Source organism: Clarias gariepinus, unplaced genomic scaffold (assembly GCF_024256425.1).
Source record: "Clarias gariepinus isolate MV-2021 ecotype Netherlands unplaced genomic scaffold, CGAR_prim_01v2 scaffold_31, whole genome shotgun sequence".
In the NCBI taxonomy this organism is placed as follows: Eukaryota; Metazoa; Chordata; class Actinopteri; order Siluriformes; family Clariidae; genus Clarias; species Clarias gariepinus.
The window spans coordinates 307,501-322,885 of NW_026520998.1; the positions used below are offsets into that span (position 1 = coordinate 307,501).

The following is a 15,385-nucleotide window of genomic DNA, read 5'->3' on the forward strand; positions in this document are numbered from 1 at the left end:
ATACCGCTTTATCCTGTATTTAGTGTCGCGGGTACCTGGAGCCCATCCTGGAGACTTAGGGCACGAGGCAGGGTACACTCTGGACAGGGTGCCAATCCATCGAAGGGCACACACACATACACACACTTACACCCTCATTTACACACTATGGGCAATTTGGGAATAATAATGTACATGTCTTTGGACTGTAAGAGGAAACCGAAGTACCCGGAGGAAACCCACCAAGCACGGGAAGAACATGCAAACTCAATCGAGTCTGGCCGGGAATCGAACCCGGATCCTGAAGGTGACTTCAGAAAGAATGTCATCAAATGTGAAAAGGTTGAGCGCACTCACAGTGAAAAAGTATCGTACAGGAGAAAGAAGACAAGGAAGTAAGAATCTGATGGGTTTCTTATGGACGATAGGACGAGGAAAGAGACTGAAAGGAAGATGAAGGAGATCAGGACCAGAAGCTGGCAGAAATCCAGCACAGGGAAGGCCAACTGTCGTAAAACACTAATAAGATGAGAGGAAATACGATTTAGAGCAGTCTTTAGTTTCTTTTCACGTATAAAATAGTTAAACACTTTGCGATTCTTTGATCATTGGAAGGTTTATTTGCTTTCAGCAAGATTTCTTAGGTCAAACTGCTTTCACTTCACCATGATTCAATTCAATTCAATTCAATTTCATTCGTATAGCGCTTTTAACGATTTACATCATCACAAAGCAGCTTTACACAATCACAAGAATTAAGTTTGTATGAAATGTGAATGTGTATGAATTAAAATGATATGATTGTCCCTGATTGTCCCCGATGAGCAAGCCTAGGACGACGGCGACAGTGGCAAGGAAAAACTCCCTGAGATGGTGATAGGAAGAAACCTTGAGAGGAACCAGACTCAACAGGGAGACTGCGTCACTCCATAAAAACTGCAATCACACTCTGGCATAAGAGATAAATATAGTCACAACGGTGTGTGTATGGGATGTATAGTGTAAGTGTGTGTAGTGTAGTGTATATAATGTGTGTCCATTGTGTGCGTTTTGTAAATTATCCAAAATACCTGACCTCATGTTGAGTTGCCCGTGACATGCACAGTGAACATTGTTCAGCTCGAGATCGTGAAGTGTACAGAGTTTGACATGTATGTGTGTGTGTGTGTGTGTGTGTGTGTGTGTGTGTATGAGCTATGCAGCGAAATCTCCTGAGACACATTTAGAGCCCAGACTCGCAGGCAGCAGATTTCAACCTGTGTGCTAATTTCCATGGACTTTTTGAGCATTTTAAGACCCCCAATAATATAACAGCATTATCAGGCCATGTCCACACGTACTGTATCTGGGTATTTTTAAAAACAGATTTTTCTCTGCGGTATTGGCCTTTCGTCTTAATGGAAACACAGTTTTGGCCATTGAAAACTGAGCTTTTGGAAAAGCTTTTTTGGATTTTTTTTTAGAACTCGGTTTTCAGTTTTCAGACTTCTACAAAGCGCAACCGGTAATGTTGTTTCTGGCTTCTGATTGGCCCCCTGATGATTAGGGAGGCTCCTTACAGCACTTAACAGGGTGTTTTTTGTTCTCATGTGGACAAAGATATTTTTAAAACGTAGGTCATTTGGACAGAATTATTTAAAAAAAACAAAGTAGAAAAATCTGTTTTTAAAAATATCCGGCTACATGTGGGCATGGCCTTAGAGCGATGATGATGACATCATAGTCACGTCATCATCATGCTGGTGTCATAGTGCTTGGACCCTAAAAAAGGAATTTTGAAGAACAGTTCATGAACAATAAAGTATATTTGCACTACTTTAAGTCAAGATAATCTTATATACAGGGTGCATCACCTGGAATTTATAATAAGATTATGCTGGGTTAGCAGTGTGGCCTTGCACCTTCAGGGTTGTGGGTTTGATTCCCACTGCAGGTCTGCTGGTTCCCTCCCACAGTCCAAAGACATGCAGATCAGGCTAATTTGTGTTAACAAATTGTGCGAAGTGTGTGAAAGAGTGAGTTTGTGCATCCTGTAACGGATTGGCACCCTGTCTAGGGTGTACCCTGCATCATCCCCTGAATATCCTGGGATAGGGTTCTGTAACCCTGTAAAAAATATAGGGGTATAGAAGATGAATGAGTAAATGATTCAAGCAACTCTTTAATTCCAGTTTGTAGACAGTTTGCAGTAAGTTTAGTGGGCCAGGTGTGGCTCAGTGATTACTGGTTGGAAAAGTCTCAGGTTCTGCTGCACCACTAGGTTGCCCCGTTGGGCTCTGGAGCAAGGCCCTTAACCCCCAACTGTGCAGCAGTATAATGAGATAAAATGGACGTCGCTCTGGATAAGGGCGTCTGCCAAATGCCATAAATGTGATATAATGTCCGGATTCACACAAATGCTCCGATCTGGAAAGTAAAGGCTTGTGTGATGGAGTTTACAGTGGTCATGAATTCAGGCTACCAAACTCAGGACATGAAGAGGTGTTTGATTGGTTGTGTGCTTAATTGTATTTTCTTCCTCACTAAATTTTCCATCTGCCAAATGCCTAAATGTAAGTGTACTCCATGTAGTTTACTATAATAACACTGAGCTTGTATGGATGCAAAAACAGAAAAAAATACTTTTTTGTATTGCCATAAATCAAAGTCACAATGTATGTATTCATAGTGTTTTCAGTACGTCAGATATGTCTTATCTGATCAAGATCTCATTTTGGAATTTAATACTTAAAGTAAAAGGAAGTAATTTTTTTACGGTTACAAGCACAAAGTCTAAAAACTGTAGAAATATAATATTCTGCTTAAATAATACATTGTGTTTTAAGTGTTTGTTTTCCATTTATTGAATTCCAGCACAAACCTGAGTATGCTTAGTTATCATAGTGAAACACTACTGAGAAAACATTTGGGAGTTTAACTGTCCAGCTCCATGACTGCACCATGTGTCTGCACCCACTCACTGGAAGCTTTAACTCACAGGAGAGACGATTGACAGTATAAATATTTTCTCTTCTACACCGCGATGCTGAGTGTGGACTGAGGCCTGAGTTCAGCTGTTTCAGAGATTAATGTTCAGCAGCTCTAAACATTTGGAGTAGAAATCATACAGTCTGCATCTCAACACTGGTGTGTTTTCAATGTCCATGCTTACTGAAATGTGGTTATGAAGTGTGTTATACAAGAGTTAATAAAAGGAGATAAAGTCTAAGATTTGTAAAAGTTTCTTGTTCCTTAGATAACTTTTTTATGCAGAGGAACTATTATGAAATGTAGTTAGTAAGATACCTCCTCACACTATACAAAAACAATACACTAACTAATCTGAATACACTCCCTCTTTTGGGGAAAATACTGTACATGCATTGATGTATTTAGTAATCTGGAGAACTGGTGCCAGAGGAACAACCTCCTGCTTAATGTCAACAAGACAAAGAAGCTGATAGTGGACTTAACCAAAGGAACTACCAGACCCCCATGATCAATGAAAGCCCAGTGGAGAACCTGTCATGGACCTGTTACATCAACACTGTGGAGGAAAAGGCCCAGCAGCATCTCTACCACCTCATACACTTGAATTTGGATTTAAATTTGACCTCGTATGGTCCACTGTGGCAACCTCTCAACGGGAGCAGCCAAAAGACTCACAGATACTAGAGAGAGAGATTTTCTGAAGAAAATGTTAGGGGTGCTTCCTGTGGCAAAACTCAGGCCTAGGGTGTGAAAAAGTTTGAAAATCCATCAAAATTGGTCTCAATGTTAAGTCTCTGGAAAACCTTCCTGTTTCAATGGGAAGTTACCTTAACCTTCTCTTCTACTGTATGTTCCGACGCAGCTTGCAAGAATTTAGAAGAAATCTCAAATTTACCATATTTGAAGGGGCTGGCAAGCTGCGTTGGAACATAAAAAATTCATAGCACCCCATTCCCGCATAAGTCACATGATTTGACACCTCTTTCATGGGTCTACAAAAAACGGTACGGGACTAGTTACACGCCAGAGTTTTGTATAGAAGAAAAAGTATATAACTAGAGAGGTACATTTTATGAAAAAAAATGTGAGTGGTGCTTGCCGTGGCAAGTTAACATAATGCTAGCAACATGCTAATCAGCAACATGTCATGCTAGCAACATGCTAAGCACTCTAGCATCATGTTAGCGACATTTTCCTGATGCTGCTAGTAACATGCTAATCAGCTTAACACCATGCTAGCAACACGCTAATATAGCTAGCATAATGCTAATCATGTTAAGAGCAAAATGCTAATATAGTTAGCATAATGCTAGCAACACGCTAATATTCTTAGCATAATGCTAGCAACATGCTAAGCACTCTAGCATCATGTTAGCAACATTCTAATGATGTTGCCAGCAACATGCTAATATAGTTAGCAGAATGCTAGCAACATGCTAATCAGCTAACCATCATGCTAGCAACATGCTGATTACACTAGCACCATGTTAGCAACATTCTAATGATCTTGCTAGCAGTATGATAATATATTTAGCAGAATGCTAGCAACATGCTAATCAGCTAAACGTCATGCTAGCAACATGCTAAGCACTCTAGCATCATGTTAGCGACATTTTCCTGATGCTGCTAGTAATATGCTAATCAGCTTAACACCATGCTAGCAACACGCTAATATAGCTAGCATCATGCTAATCATGTTAAGAGCAAAATGCTAATATAGTTAGCATAATGCTAGCAACACGCTAATATTCTTAGCATAATGCTAGCAACATGCTAAGCACTCTAGCATCATGTTAGCAACATTCTAATGATGTTGCCAGCAACATGCTAATATAGTTAGCAGAATGCTAGCAACATGCTAATCAGCTAACCATCATGCTAGCAACATGCTGATTACACTAGCACCATGTTAGCAACATTCTAATGATCTTGCTAGCAGTATGATAATATATTTAGCAGAATGCTAGCAACATGCTAATCAGCTAAACGTCATGCTAGCAACATGCTAATTACACTTGCATCATGCTAGGACGCTGCTACACATGTTCTTAGCGAAATGCTACTAAATATCACGCCCCCATTTCCGAATGAGCCGAACGATATGACACCTCTTTCATGGGTCTATGACAAACGGAACGGCACTAGCCAGGCACCAAATTCCCCGTTATAAATCAATAGGGCACATTTGGACACCTGTTGAGCCTCGGGGGTAAGACTTATACCCTTATGCGGGATATGTTCTGACACAGCTTATGTGCCTCTTTAAATGTAGTGAACTTAAGATTTCTACCAAATTCTCACTCTGCGGTATCAACATTAAGTCTATGGAATTTTGGGGGGTGATTAATTGCCCCCTGTGGGGGCATTTTACTGCCCGCCCCTCAGAAAAGTCTTACCACCCCAATCCTGAATAAGCCGCATGACTTGACACCTCATTAATAATAATAATAATAATAATAGATACTTTAAAATACTTTTTTAAAATAATAAAAGAATAATAATAAGAAAAAACAAGCCTGTGAGATAGTAATAGTAGTGCTTCGCTTAGCAAGCACCACAAATAAAAAAAGAATAATAACCCTGTGAGATAACAATAGAAGTACATACACCACTAATAATAATACGCCTGTGAGATAATAATAATTGTGACGCTTTGCAAGTGCCATTAATTATTATTACTAGAGGTTACGTGTGACTTCACCTAATGATGATCTGCTAATGACCTCACAGTGTGACATATTTGATGTCATTATACATTAGGAGAGGAATGCTGTGATGGAACTCCAGCCAAACAGAAGAGAGACAGATAGATAAGATAAACAGATCGATAAGTGATTATAATTATTAGTAGTAGTAGTTTTGTCGCAGCTTTTAGTAAAGAATTTACCTTTTATTTTGGCATCCTAAAACCGGAAATGCTTTAACGGAAATGGCGGGAGCGAGAGGCTGAGTCTCAAATCGTTCTTATTGATCTTATAGTGCACTAACTAGGGCGCAGTGTCCATTCTAATTTTTACTCTACATAGTGCACTTGAGGAGTGTGTAGATAGTGATTTAGGATTGTTGTTTTTGCCTCTGAACCCTGTGCTCCGTTTCTGCTGTCACACACTTCATTCAATCCATCGGGATTAATCACATCGCGGGGTTTAGAGCAGTGTGTGTGAGTGTGTGAGAGAGGAAACCTACTGCACAGTGCACGGTGAGGAAGAGATGATGTGTTTAATGTGAATAAGAGGCGATAAATAGCCTTAAGGTTAGCGGTGTCACCCAGGTCACCGCGCGTTCAGCAGTAATTACATATTAATATATTTATGTGTTGTGTTATAAAGAACTGCTGCCTGAGCTAACAGTTCACATTATTTCAAGTACTTCCTTATAGTTAAAAAAAATAAATAATGTTAATATTAATATCGCTGAGGCGCGCGTGCAGTTCCTCGAGCTTTACCTCAGACGGGATTTTATCCGGTTAAAACCAGTTTAGATCAAATCTGACCATAAAATGTATTAGACGGTTATGAACCTTTAACCCTACCGCGCGCCCTCTATAACCTGTCAGTCTCTCTCTCTGTAGAACTTTAACATTATGCATTTTATATTGTATTAAATTAAAATAAATGTTTGTAGATCCAAACTTACTGCTGCTGAAAACTTAATAAACCGTTTAAAACCTGACACAGTAAGATGTAGATGTTTGGTGCAGAGGTGACTAACGGCGTTGGTAGCATGCTAACTGTAAGCCGATGACTAAGCTAGCTCTGTTAGCTCCGTTAGCATGCTGTGTGTGTAAGTGTGGTAACAGCTTACGTAGTCTGTTTTTTGGCGTAGTTTTATCAAGCTCGTTTAGATCTAAAAACGGATCTTTAATCCACATTTCATGTCCTTAAGAGAGGAAGCGACTGATCTCAGCGCTAAACCGCGAGTAGGTGACAGGACTCGAGGCCGAATTTGGATTTCTATTTACTGGTCAACCTTAACTGGCTGCAGTTACTGCATTAAACCTGGAGAGGGCGCTGATCAGTCTTTTTAAACCATGTGAAGCACTTGCACTATATTATACAGTATAAACCTTACAGGTAATTTACATTTACATCTAGGCATTTGGCAGAATCTCTTATCCCAGGATGGATACTTACACTGGGTTAACTAGGTTAATAACCAAGTGCCATTAGTCACACAACTGGGAAGAGGGTTTTTTATGGGGGGGAAGGGGGGGAGTCCACGTACTGGAGAAACAGGTACATCCTGTAATTCACCTACATTATTATTATTATTATTGTGTGTTTTTAATGAAAATTGAAAGAAAAATGATTCCTCTAATAATGTTTAGTTTTCTAAGCTGTAGCTTTACATTTTGAAGTGCAGTGGAATGCAGACGGGTCCGGACCTCCTCACAGAGCTTTTTACAAGACATTACAGTGCTCATTACCGCTCTTATACTCCATCGGGCACAGCTACTAGAGATGGGAGAAATATTAGTTGTATATAACCTAGGGTTAGGACTAGGTTAATCTTATTTCTTTCTTTGTGTTTAGATGAAGCTGCGGTGGAGTTGGGTGTGTCTCCTGCTCGTGTCCTTGGTTGTGATGTCGTGGGCTCAGGAGGAGGAGGAGGTGGAGGAGGATGAAGAGGCACAGGTGGAGGATGGAGAGGTGGACTCCGAGGCAGACAGCAGTGAAGTAACAGCTGATGCTAACATCTCTTTCCAGGTCAGGGGTCAATGAGGGTTGTGTTGCAGTTAATTATTAATTTATTAAAGAATTTATATGATCACATGACCTGTGTTTAATGTCCACACAGGTCACATATAAGACCCCTGTACCTACTGGTGAGGTTTTCTTCTCTGAGACGTTCGATGATGGATCTTTCAGCAGGTAACATGTGACCTGGATTTGATTCTTCAAACACACACACACACAACTCCAAGAGTGTATAATTAGCAGAGTTCTCTCGGGTGGGGGAGGAGAGTAAGTGACACTCGGGTGTGTTCAGCTGCTCTGTGATACAGAATGTAAAGCAGGTTTAACAATGTGGTGTGTTTACATCACAGTCAGTGCTGAGCATCACTGCCCCTGACTGCTGTGTGACACGGAGAGAGTGAGCGAGTGACTGCCATTTGAAAGTGTAATTTTTTTGTTGTATAGATGGGTAACGTCGAAAACAATGAAAGAGGATGCAGACGAGGATATCGCTAAGTACGATGGTGAGTTTCACCCGCATCACATACTGATATGTGGAATACTGATATGTTACAATAATCCTTCACATTCAGCATGTATACAACCACAGACAATCAATTTACTTTTTAACAATATTTTTATTGATTTTAAACAGGGATATAGCAAAGTGAACATGTAAAAAAAAAAAAAAAACTGTACCTCCCACCCCACCCAACCCTGACTCCAAGCCAGCTTTACATGTTTAAGATTAGACACCAGGCAGTGAAGGAAAGAAATAAAAACATGGAGCTGGAAGTCTTTATTATCATATTAAAAAAATGAATCCATAATTGTAAGGATGTATTAAGCAAATGGCACATGACACTTTCATAAGTCACTTTTCATGCATATTTGCACAGCCATTGCCACTTTAAAACATGTAAAATTTTTATATATTCCTCCCCCCCATATTCCTATATTTCTATATTTTGTAATATTTTATTATGCCCTTATTTGTACAGTTTGTTTATTTTACTAGTTAAATTTATTTTCTTTCGTATATCTTTTTATTAATATTTATTCCCTATATATAGTTTTTATTATTTTTTTAAGGTCACTGGCGGTCGTACAAGCATTTTACTGCATATCGTACTGTGTATGACTGTGTATGTGACAAATAAATGTACATGTACAATGTAATGTTTGAAATGTACAGACTAATTTAGAAATACAATTAGCTAGTGCTTTCTTCCGACTGTGTTACTCCGCCCCTAACGGTGCGTGAGCAAGCAGTTTGAAAAGATGCGGTCGGAATTGGACACGACTAAATTAGAGAGAAAATCCGGAAAAAAATCCACAAAAAAAAAAAAGAAATACTAAATCCTAAAGGATTAGTAAGTAGTGTTCAGTAACACCTGCCCTCATCAGGAAGGCAGGAACTGATCACAGAACAGCGAAGGACACAAACAGAATCAACAGAAAGGCTCAGATTTACCCCAAATCTAACCAGTCTTAATTCCTAACTTAAAAAAAAATGTAATGCGCATTTAGATGCCTTTGACATTTGTGAGCACTATATATCTTATTAGTTATATATCTATATATCTATCCAGTTGCTTTTGAAATATAAATACATATGAAATGTGAGTGAACATTTCTCACATTTTTCACAGTTCTGCATGTTTTTTTTTTTTTTAAGAAGTGAGAAGGTCGGATGTCATCATTAATAAGTACAACACACAGACTGATTTATTCACATGGTTCATATCCACGATGTGTGTGATGCTGTTTGGTTTCAGGTAAGTGGGAGGTGGAGGCTCTAAAGGAGAACAAAGTGCCTGGAGATCTGGGTTTGGTGCTGAAGTCTCGCGCAAAGCATCACGCCATCGCAGCTCCTCTTAACAAACCATTCATCTTCAAGAACAAACCACTCGTGGTGCAGTGAGTCAACTTCCTGGTTACAGTTCCCATAGCAACCTGTCACTGGGCTGGAATGAGTTAGACATAAGTGATAATAAGATGGAGGGGGGGCAGGGGGGATATGTTTGTTGACTAAGGGGTTGAGGGAGGGGTAAAAGGGAGACGGGAGAGTCATGAGGGAGCCTGTACTGTCCTTCTGACTGTGGCCCCGCCCCGCCCGGTACCGTGTGATCCTGGGTGATTTATGGTTCTCACATTTGGAGGAACACAGAATAGGTTTTGCGCATCACAACAAGATGAAAGCAAAATGCAAATGAAATATATTTGTTAGTTTATTAAAACATAATGCAGTGTAATTCAAGACATCTCAGAATATATCTTTGTAAATATTTTCTGAGTGTATTTAGTGATTAATAAACAAACAAACCAACAAACAAACAAACAAAGCACTGGGCCCAGACTGTCTGGATTTGTGTGATGTTTAAACTAACCAGTTTGTCTCAGTATTGAATGCTACAATACATATGATTTTTAATTTTAATATTCATTCTATATCTTTTTACATGCTCCAGTTTAGCAACAAAAGAAGCTATGAGACTGAGCATTGCTTTTTCATGTGTGTGTATACAGTATGTCTAATAACTGATGGTCTCTATCAGGTATGAAGTAAATTTTCAGGATGGCATTGACTGCGGTGGAGCCTACATTAAACTCCTGTCCGACTCCCCCAACCTGGACTTGGTGAGTGTGCTGGCTTTTAAACACACACACCCACACACACACACACACACACACACACGCTAACACACTCTTTAATGTGGAATTTCAGGAGCAGTTTCATGACCGCACACCGTACACCATCATGTTCGGACCAGATAAGTGTGGAGAAGACTACAAACTGCACTTCATCTTCAGGCATAAAAACCCCCTGAATGGAGAATTTGAGGAGAAACACACCAAGAGACCTGACACAGACCTCAGAAAAGTGTATTCTGACAAGAAAACTCACCTTTACACACTGGGTGTGTGCTTTCATCTCTCCCTCTCTTCTCTGTTATTCTCTTATGTGAAAAAGCCATGGCTGTGTTTCTTTCTTAAACTGGCTTCATAAGTCTGTAAATTTAAATTGTACAGTAGAAAAATTTCTTTACAGTTCATGTTGTGTTCTTACATGTTTGTTTCTCTTTGTCAGTTCTGTCTCCAGATAGTACCTACGAGATATTTATCGACCAGTCCAGCGTTAGCAGAGGGAGCCTGCTGAGTGACGTGGTTCCTCCTGTGAATCCACCTAAAGAGATCGATGATCCCAACGACTCGAAACCAAGTGACTGGGACGAGAGAGCGAAGATCCCTGACCCAGAATCAGTCAAGCCTGATGACTGGTGAGGAGTTGAGAGGGAAGAGCAAATGTGTGTGTGTGTTGGATAAATGTTAGAAGGAAAACCCTTCAATACACCTCTCTCTCTCTCTCTCTCTCTTTCTGTAGGGATGAGGATGCCCCTGCTACAGTTCCTGATCCTGATGCTGTGAAACCCGAGGGCTGGCTGGATGATGAGCCTGAGTTTGTCCCAGACTCTACAGCTGAGAAACCTGAAGACTGGTAACCGGCTTGTATTAATCATAATTAGGTTAGATAGACAGATAGATAGATAGATAGATAGATAGATTACTTTATTAGTAGAAGAATTATTTTAATGGTAGTAAAACTTTATCTGCTGTCAGTGATCAGATTTGTCTGGTGTTCAGTGTGAGTGGGCGTGGCCGGTGATCAGCTGATCAGACTCAGATATAAACCATTCTGTACCGAGCGCAAAAGCTTCAGAGTGACGCAACACACACACACACATTGTTACAGAGCATCCAGAAAGTATTCACAGCGCATCACTTTTTCACAGCCTTATTCTAAAATGGATTTTAAAAAATTCTTTTCAGAATTCTACACACAACACCCCATAATGACAGCATGAAAAAAGTTTACTTGCGATTTTTGCAAATTTATTAAAAATAAATAAATTGAGAAAGCACATGTACATAAGTATTCATAGCCTTTGCAAAATTGAGCTCACTCACTCGATGGTCACTCTGCTCCAGAGGTCCTCTGTGTGAGAGAGGAGAACCTTCCAGAAGGACAACCATCTCTGCAGCAATCCACCAATCAGGCCTATATGTGTGAGTGGTCAGAGAGTCTCATCAGACCTGAGAATTTAGTTTTTCGTGGTCTCCGAGTCCTTCAGGTGCCTTTTGGCAAACTCCAGACTGCCGCCATGTGCCTTATACTAAGGAGTGGCTTAGTAAAATAATTTCCGGATGCACTGTATGGAGTTACATTCAATTTGGGATATTTATAACATTGTGATATAGAATCACAATTTTAATTGAATCGTTACCGAGGTATCATGATAATGTCGTATCGGGATAGTATTTGTGTACTATTTGTTTTTCTATTAGTGTTTGATTCTTAAACACGTCTTTAAACCTTGAGAACGATCAGTTTTAGGTATTACCACTCTGGATTTTCTAGATTAGTAAATATCTTTAATGTGTAAAATGTAAGTGCAACATGAGGTCATGCAAAGTCAGTGTTGTAAAGAATCAGCATGGGTTTTTTTTTTTTTTTTTTGGATATTTGAAAACATTCTCTAAATGTTCCTTTTAAAAATCTAAACTGAACTTAGTGTGTTGGTCATTTACTGAACACGTGTCTGACCCCTGATCATGGTTTATAAATGTCTCTAGCTGTACACGATGAAATACTCTGGTCATCTGTGAGATAGTAAGTGACCTCTGTATGGTCAGATACTCCAGTTAGAGAGCGAGATAATCACGACCTGTTTATAGCAAAACCAATAAACATTAGTTACGTTCCACAGAGGAACTTGTAAATGTTTTGTTTTTCCTGCAGGGATGAGGAGATGGACGGTGAGTGGGAGGCTCCTCAGGTTCCTAACCCCGCGTGTGAAACTGCCCCGGGCTGTGGCGAGTGGAAGCCTCCTACAATCAATAACCCCAAGTACAAGGGGAAATGGAAGGCACAACTCATAGACAACCCCAACTACCAGGTACGGCCCCTAAACAGGGCGGGGCATTATAGTACTGTACAAGCTGCCACTCCTAAAGGTTCTCTGAGGTGTAGTTTTATGATCATTATGTGTTACAGTGGATCTGAAGCTTTGCTTATTATAAGAAGTATATTAAATTTATTTCCTCCTTCACATTTCAACAATTGTAATTTAAGTGTTTATAGTCATGTGACTGATGACAGTGGTGTTGATGAACACAGGGTGTGTGGCGCGCACGGAGGATCCCGAATCCGGACTACTTTGAAGACCTGGAGCCGTTTAAGATGAGCTCGTTCCGTGCCGTGGGCCTGGAGCTCTGGTCCATGACCTCTGACATCTACTTCGATAACTTCATCATCACTGAGGATAAAGAGGTGGCGGACCGCTGGGCCGCAGACAGCTGGGGGCTCAAAAAACTGGTGGCTAGTGCTAATGAGGTGCACACACACACACACACACACACACACACACACACACACACACACACATATAGTCTGATGTCTGGTGACCAAAGATTAGTCTGCTATTAACCAGAAAATAAACACATTAATATTTACACAGATTTTATAACATTGAAACAATAAAAAATCTATGTTCTCTCTCTCCCTTGTCTCTCTCCGTCTGATCCTTTCTGTCTATCTCTATTTTACCTGTCTGTCTCTCTCACACACTTGTCTCTCTCGGTCATTTTTCTCCCCATACTTTGTCTGTCTTTCTGACTGTCTCTCTCTCTCTCCTCCCCCTCGTTCTTTCCCAGCCCGGAGTGTTCAGTCAGTTGGCGCTGGCGGCGGAGGAGAGGCCGTGGTTGTGGATCGTGTACGTCCTTACCGTCGGACTGCCTGTCGGTCTCGCTGTTCTCTTCTGCTGGCCTAAGGTGAGCGCTCGGCATCAGGGCTGGACGAAAGTTTATCACAGGACACATGTGACAACGAGGTCAGGCACGAGATCAAAGACAAGACGAGAGTTAATCAATACACACACTCTCGTCCTGCTGGGGTTTTAATTATTAGCTCACCCTCAGTGTGGAAATGATGGACGGCCCTCAGAAAATACTTGGGTTCTGACTGAACACTATATTTCTGCCCTGTAGAAGTCTGAGGATGATTACGCCTATAAAAAAGTCGATCCTCCCAAAAGAGAAGAGGTAGAAGAGGAGGAGGAGGAAGAGGGAGAAGAGGAAGAGGAGGAGAAGGAGAATCAGGAGGACGCAGATGGAGCTGCTGAACCAACTGGTCAGTACAGAGGGGAGGTTATTTAAATCTGTGCAAAGTGTACTGCTGTGTGTAAATATAAAAAAAAATAAAGAGAATAAAAATAAATTACAGTAATTTATTTAGCCATTTCAGTTTCTTTAGGCAGTGAGTTGACTCTCAGTTTTAGTGGGCGGTTTATTGTTGTGTGTGTTATCACTGTCTGCTTCAGGAGGCAGAAATGAGGAGGAAGATGAAGAAGATGAAGGAGAAGCGCTGGAGGAGGGGGAGGAGGAGGAGGAAACTAGCAAATCAAATGACATGCCTTCAGATGACGAGGTAAGATGTAGAAGAGTCGCCGTCGTCCGCTTTAATCCTGGAGCTTTAAAATAGTTTAATGATTTCACACTTCACTCCTGATTCCACTAAAGCGCAGGTTCCCAAACCCAGGAGTTCCTGGAGAAGTGCATCACTGTGTGTGTGTGTGTGTGTGTGTGTGTATAAAAGCTTTAGGGATTCACCTGTGATGGATTGTGCAGTTTAATCAGAGTCAGAATAAATTCGAACTTGACTAATTTGGATAAACTTACAAACTTTAAATGGCCTAACATTTTTATTTTTTTTTTTATTTCTCTGAAGACTCTGTTTAGTTAATTATTAATTGATTTTGTGAATATATATTGGTGAAAGAACTATTTTAGAAAGTGATTATTATTAAGATATGACAGAAATACTGTCAGATTTCTGTTTTGACGTTGGCGAAGGTGAGTGAGGAACTCGGCTGTACCCTAAACTAAAGCAGCTATAGCAGTATATAGTTGATTAAACATGTTCGTGTTAACGTCTCTCCGGCAGATGAAGGACGCTGACGAGGAGCTCGAGGGCGCCGGAGACGGACAGAAACAGGCTGTGAGAAAAAGACGAGTACGGAAGGACTAGAGGGCTGTTTCTTATCCTTTCTCCTTCTTCCTTTTTCTCTTTCTCCTGTTCTCGCCCTCTCTGCCTCTCTAAATGCTGCATGCTCCAGGCTTCGTGACGACCGCAGGCTTCTCGCCTCCACCGGAGATCCTTCTGCTCCAGCCCGTTATCTTAGTCTTCCTCTTCACCGGTAGTTTCATGGGTTACGCTTTCAGTTTAGCCGTACCGATAAAAACTCAACAAGTAGCATTGAGAGCAGACTTGATGACTGACTGCGCGCGCACACACGGACATGAAGGGTTAGAAAAATAGATACATTTATAAGGAACACATTTCAAACCTGTTGCAACGTTTATTATTATTTCAAAAAGTGTTTTTTTTTTTATCTTATTTAAAAGTATTTAGCACCAGTTTTGTGTATTTAAGTTAAGATGATTTTAGCTTTATTGTTTAAACTGAATGGCACCGAACATATTTATTATTTGTATGTTTAGGGGAAAAAAAGATATTTTGTGTTGATTTTAAAATTCTTGCTTTCCGTAGTTATGAGACTTAGTTTATAACGAGGAAAAGTTTGACTTGTACAATCTGAATCTGTTTTTACAACGCAGCTGATAAAATGCTTTCTGACTTTGCAAACTTAAGAGGAGATAAACAGGGAGAATGGTTAAAGTCATCAATCTTTACACTAATC

The 15,385-nt window shown here is 40.3% G+C and overlaps 1 protein-coding gene across 2 annotated transcripts; it reads left to right on the plus strand.

Moving 5' to 3' along the window:
- Positions 1-5,838: 5,838 nt before the first annotated feature.
- Positions 5,839-14,923, plus strand: clgn (calmegin). 2 transcript variants are annotated; one of them, XM_053490758.1, is made up of 15 exons: positions 5,839-6,148; positions 7,482-7,655; positions 7,747-7,820; positions 8,091-8,149; positions 9,404-9,545; positions 10,184-10,265; positions 10,354-10,546; positions 10,717-10,906; positions 11,011-11,124; positions 12,427-12,583; positions 12,805-13,020; positions 13,341-13,457; positions 13,674-13,815; positions 14,006-14,112; positions 14,629-14,923. In XM_053490758.1, exons 2-15 carry the CDS (start codon positions 7,482-7,484, stop codon positions 14,710-14,712), a joined length of 1,851 nt encoding a protein of 616 aa, XP_053346733.1. In that variant the 5' UTR covers positions 5,839-6,148; the 3' UTR covers positions 14,713-14,923. The 2 variants fall into 2 exon arrangements, with proteins under 2 accessions (XP_053346733.1, XP_053346732.1); XM_053490757.1 differs by lacking the exon at positions 5,839-6,148 and adding an exon at positions 6,491-6,681.
- The last annotated feature ends 462 nt before the right edge of the window (positions 14,924-15,385 follow it).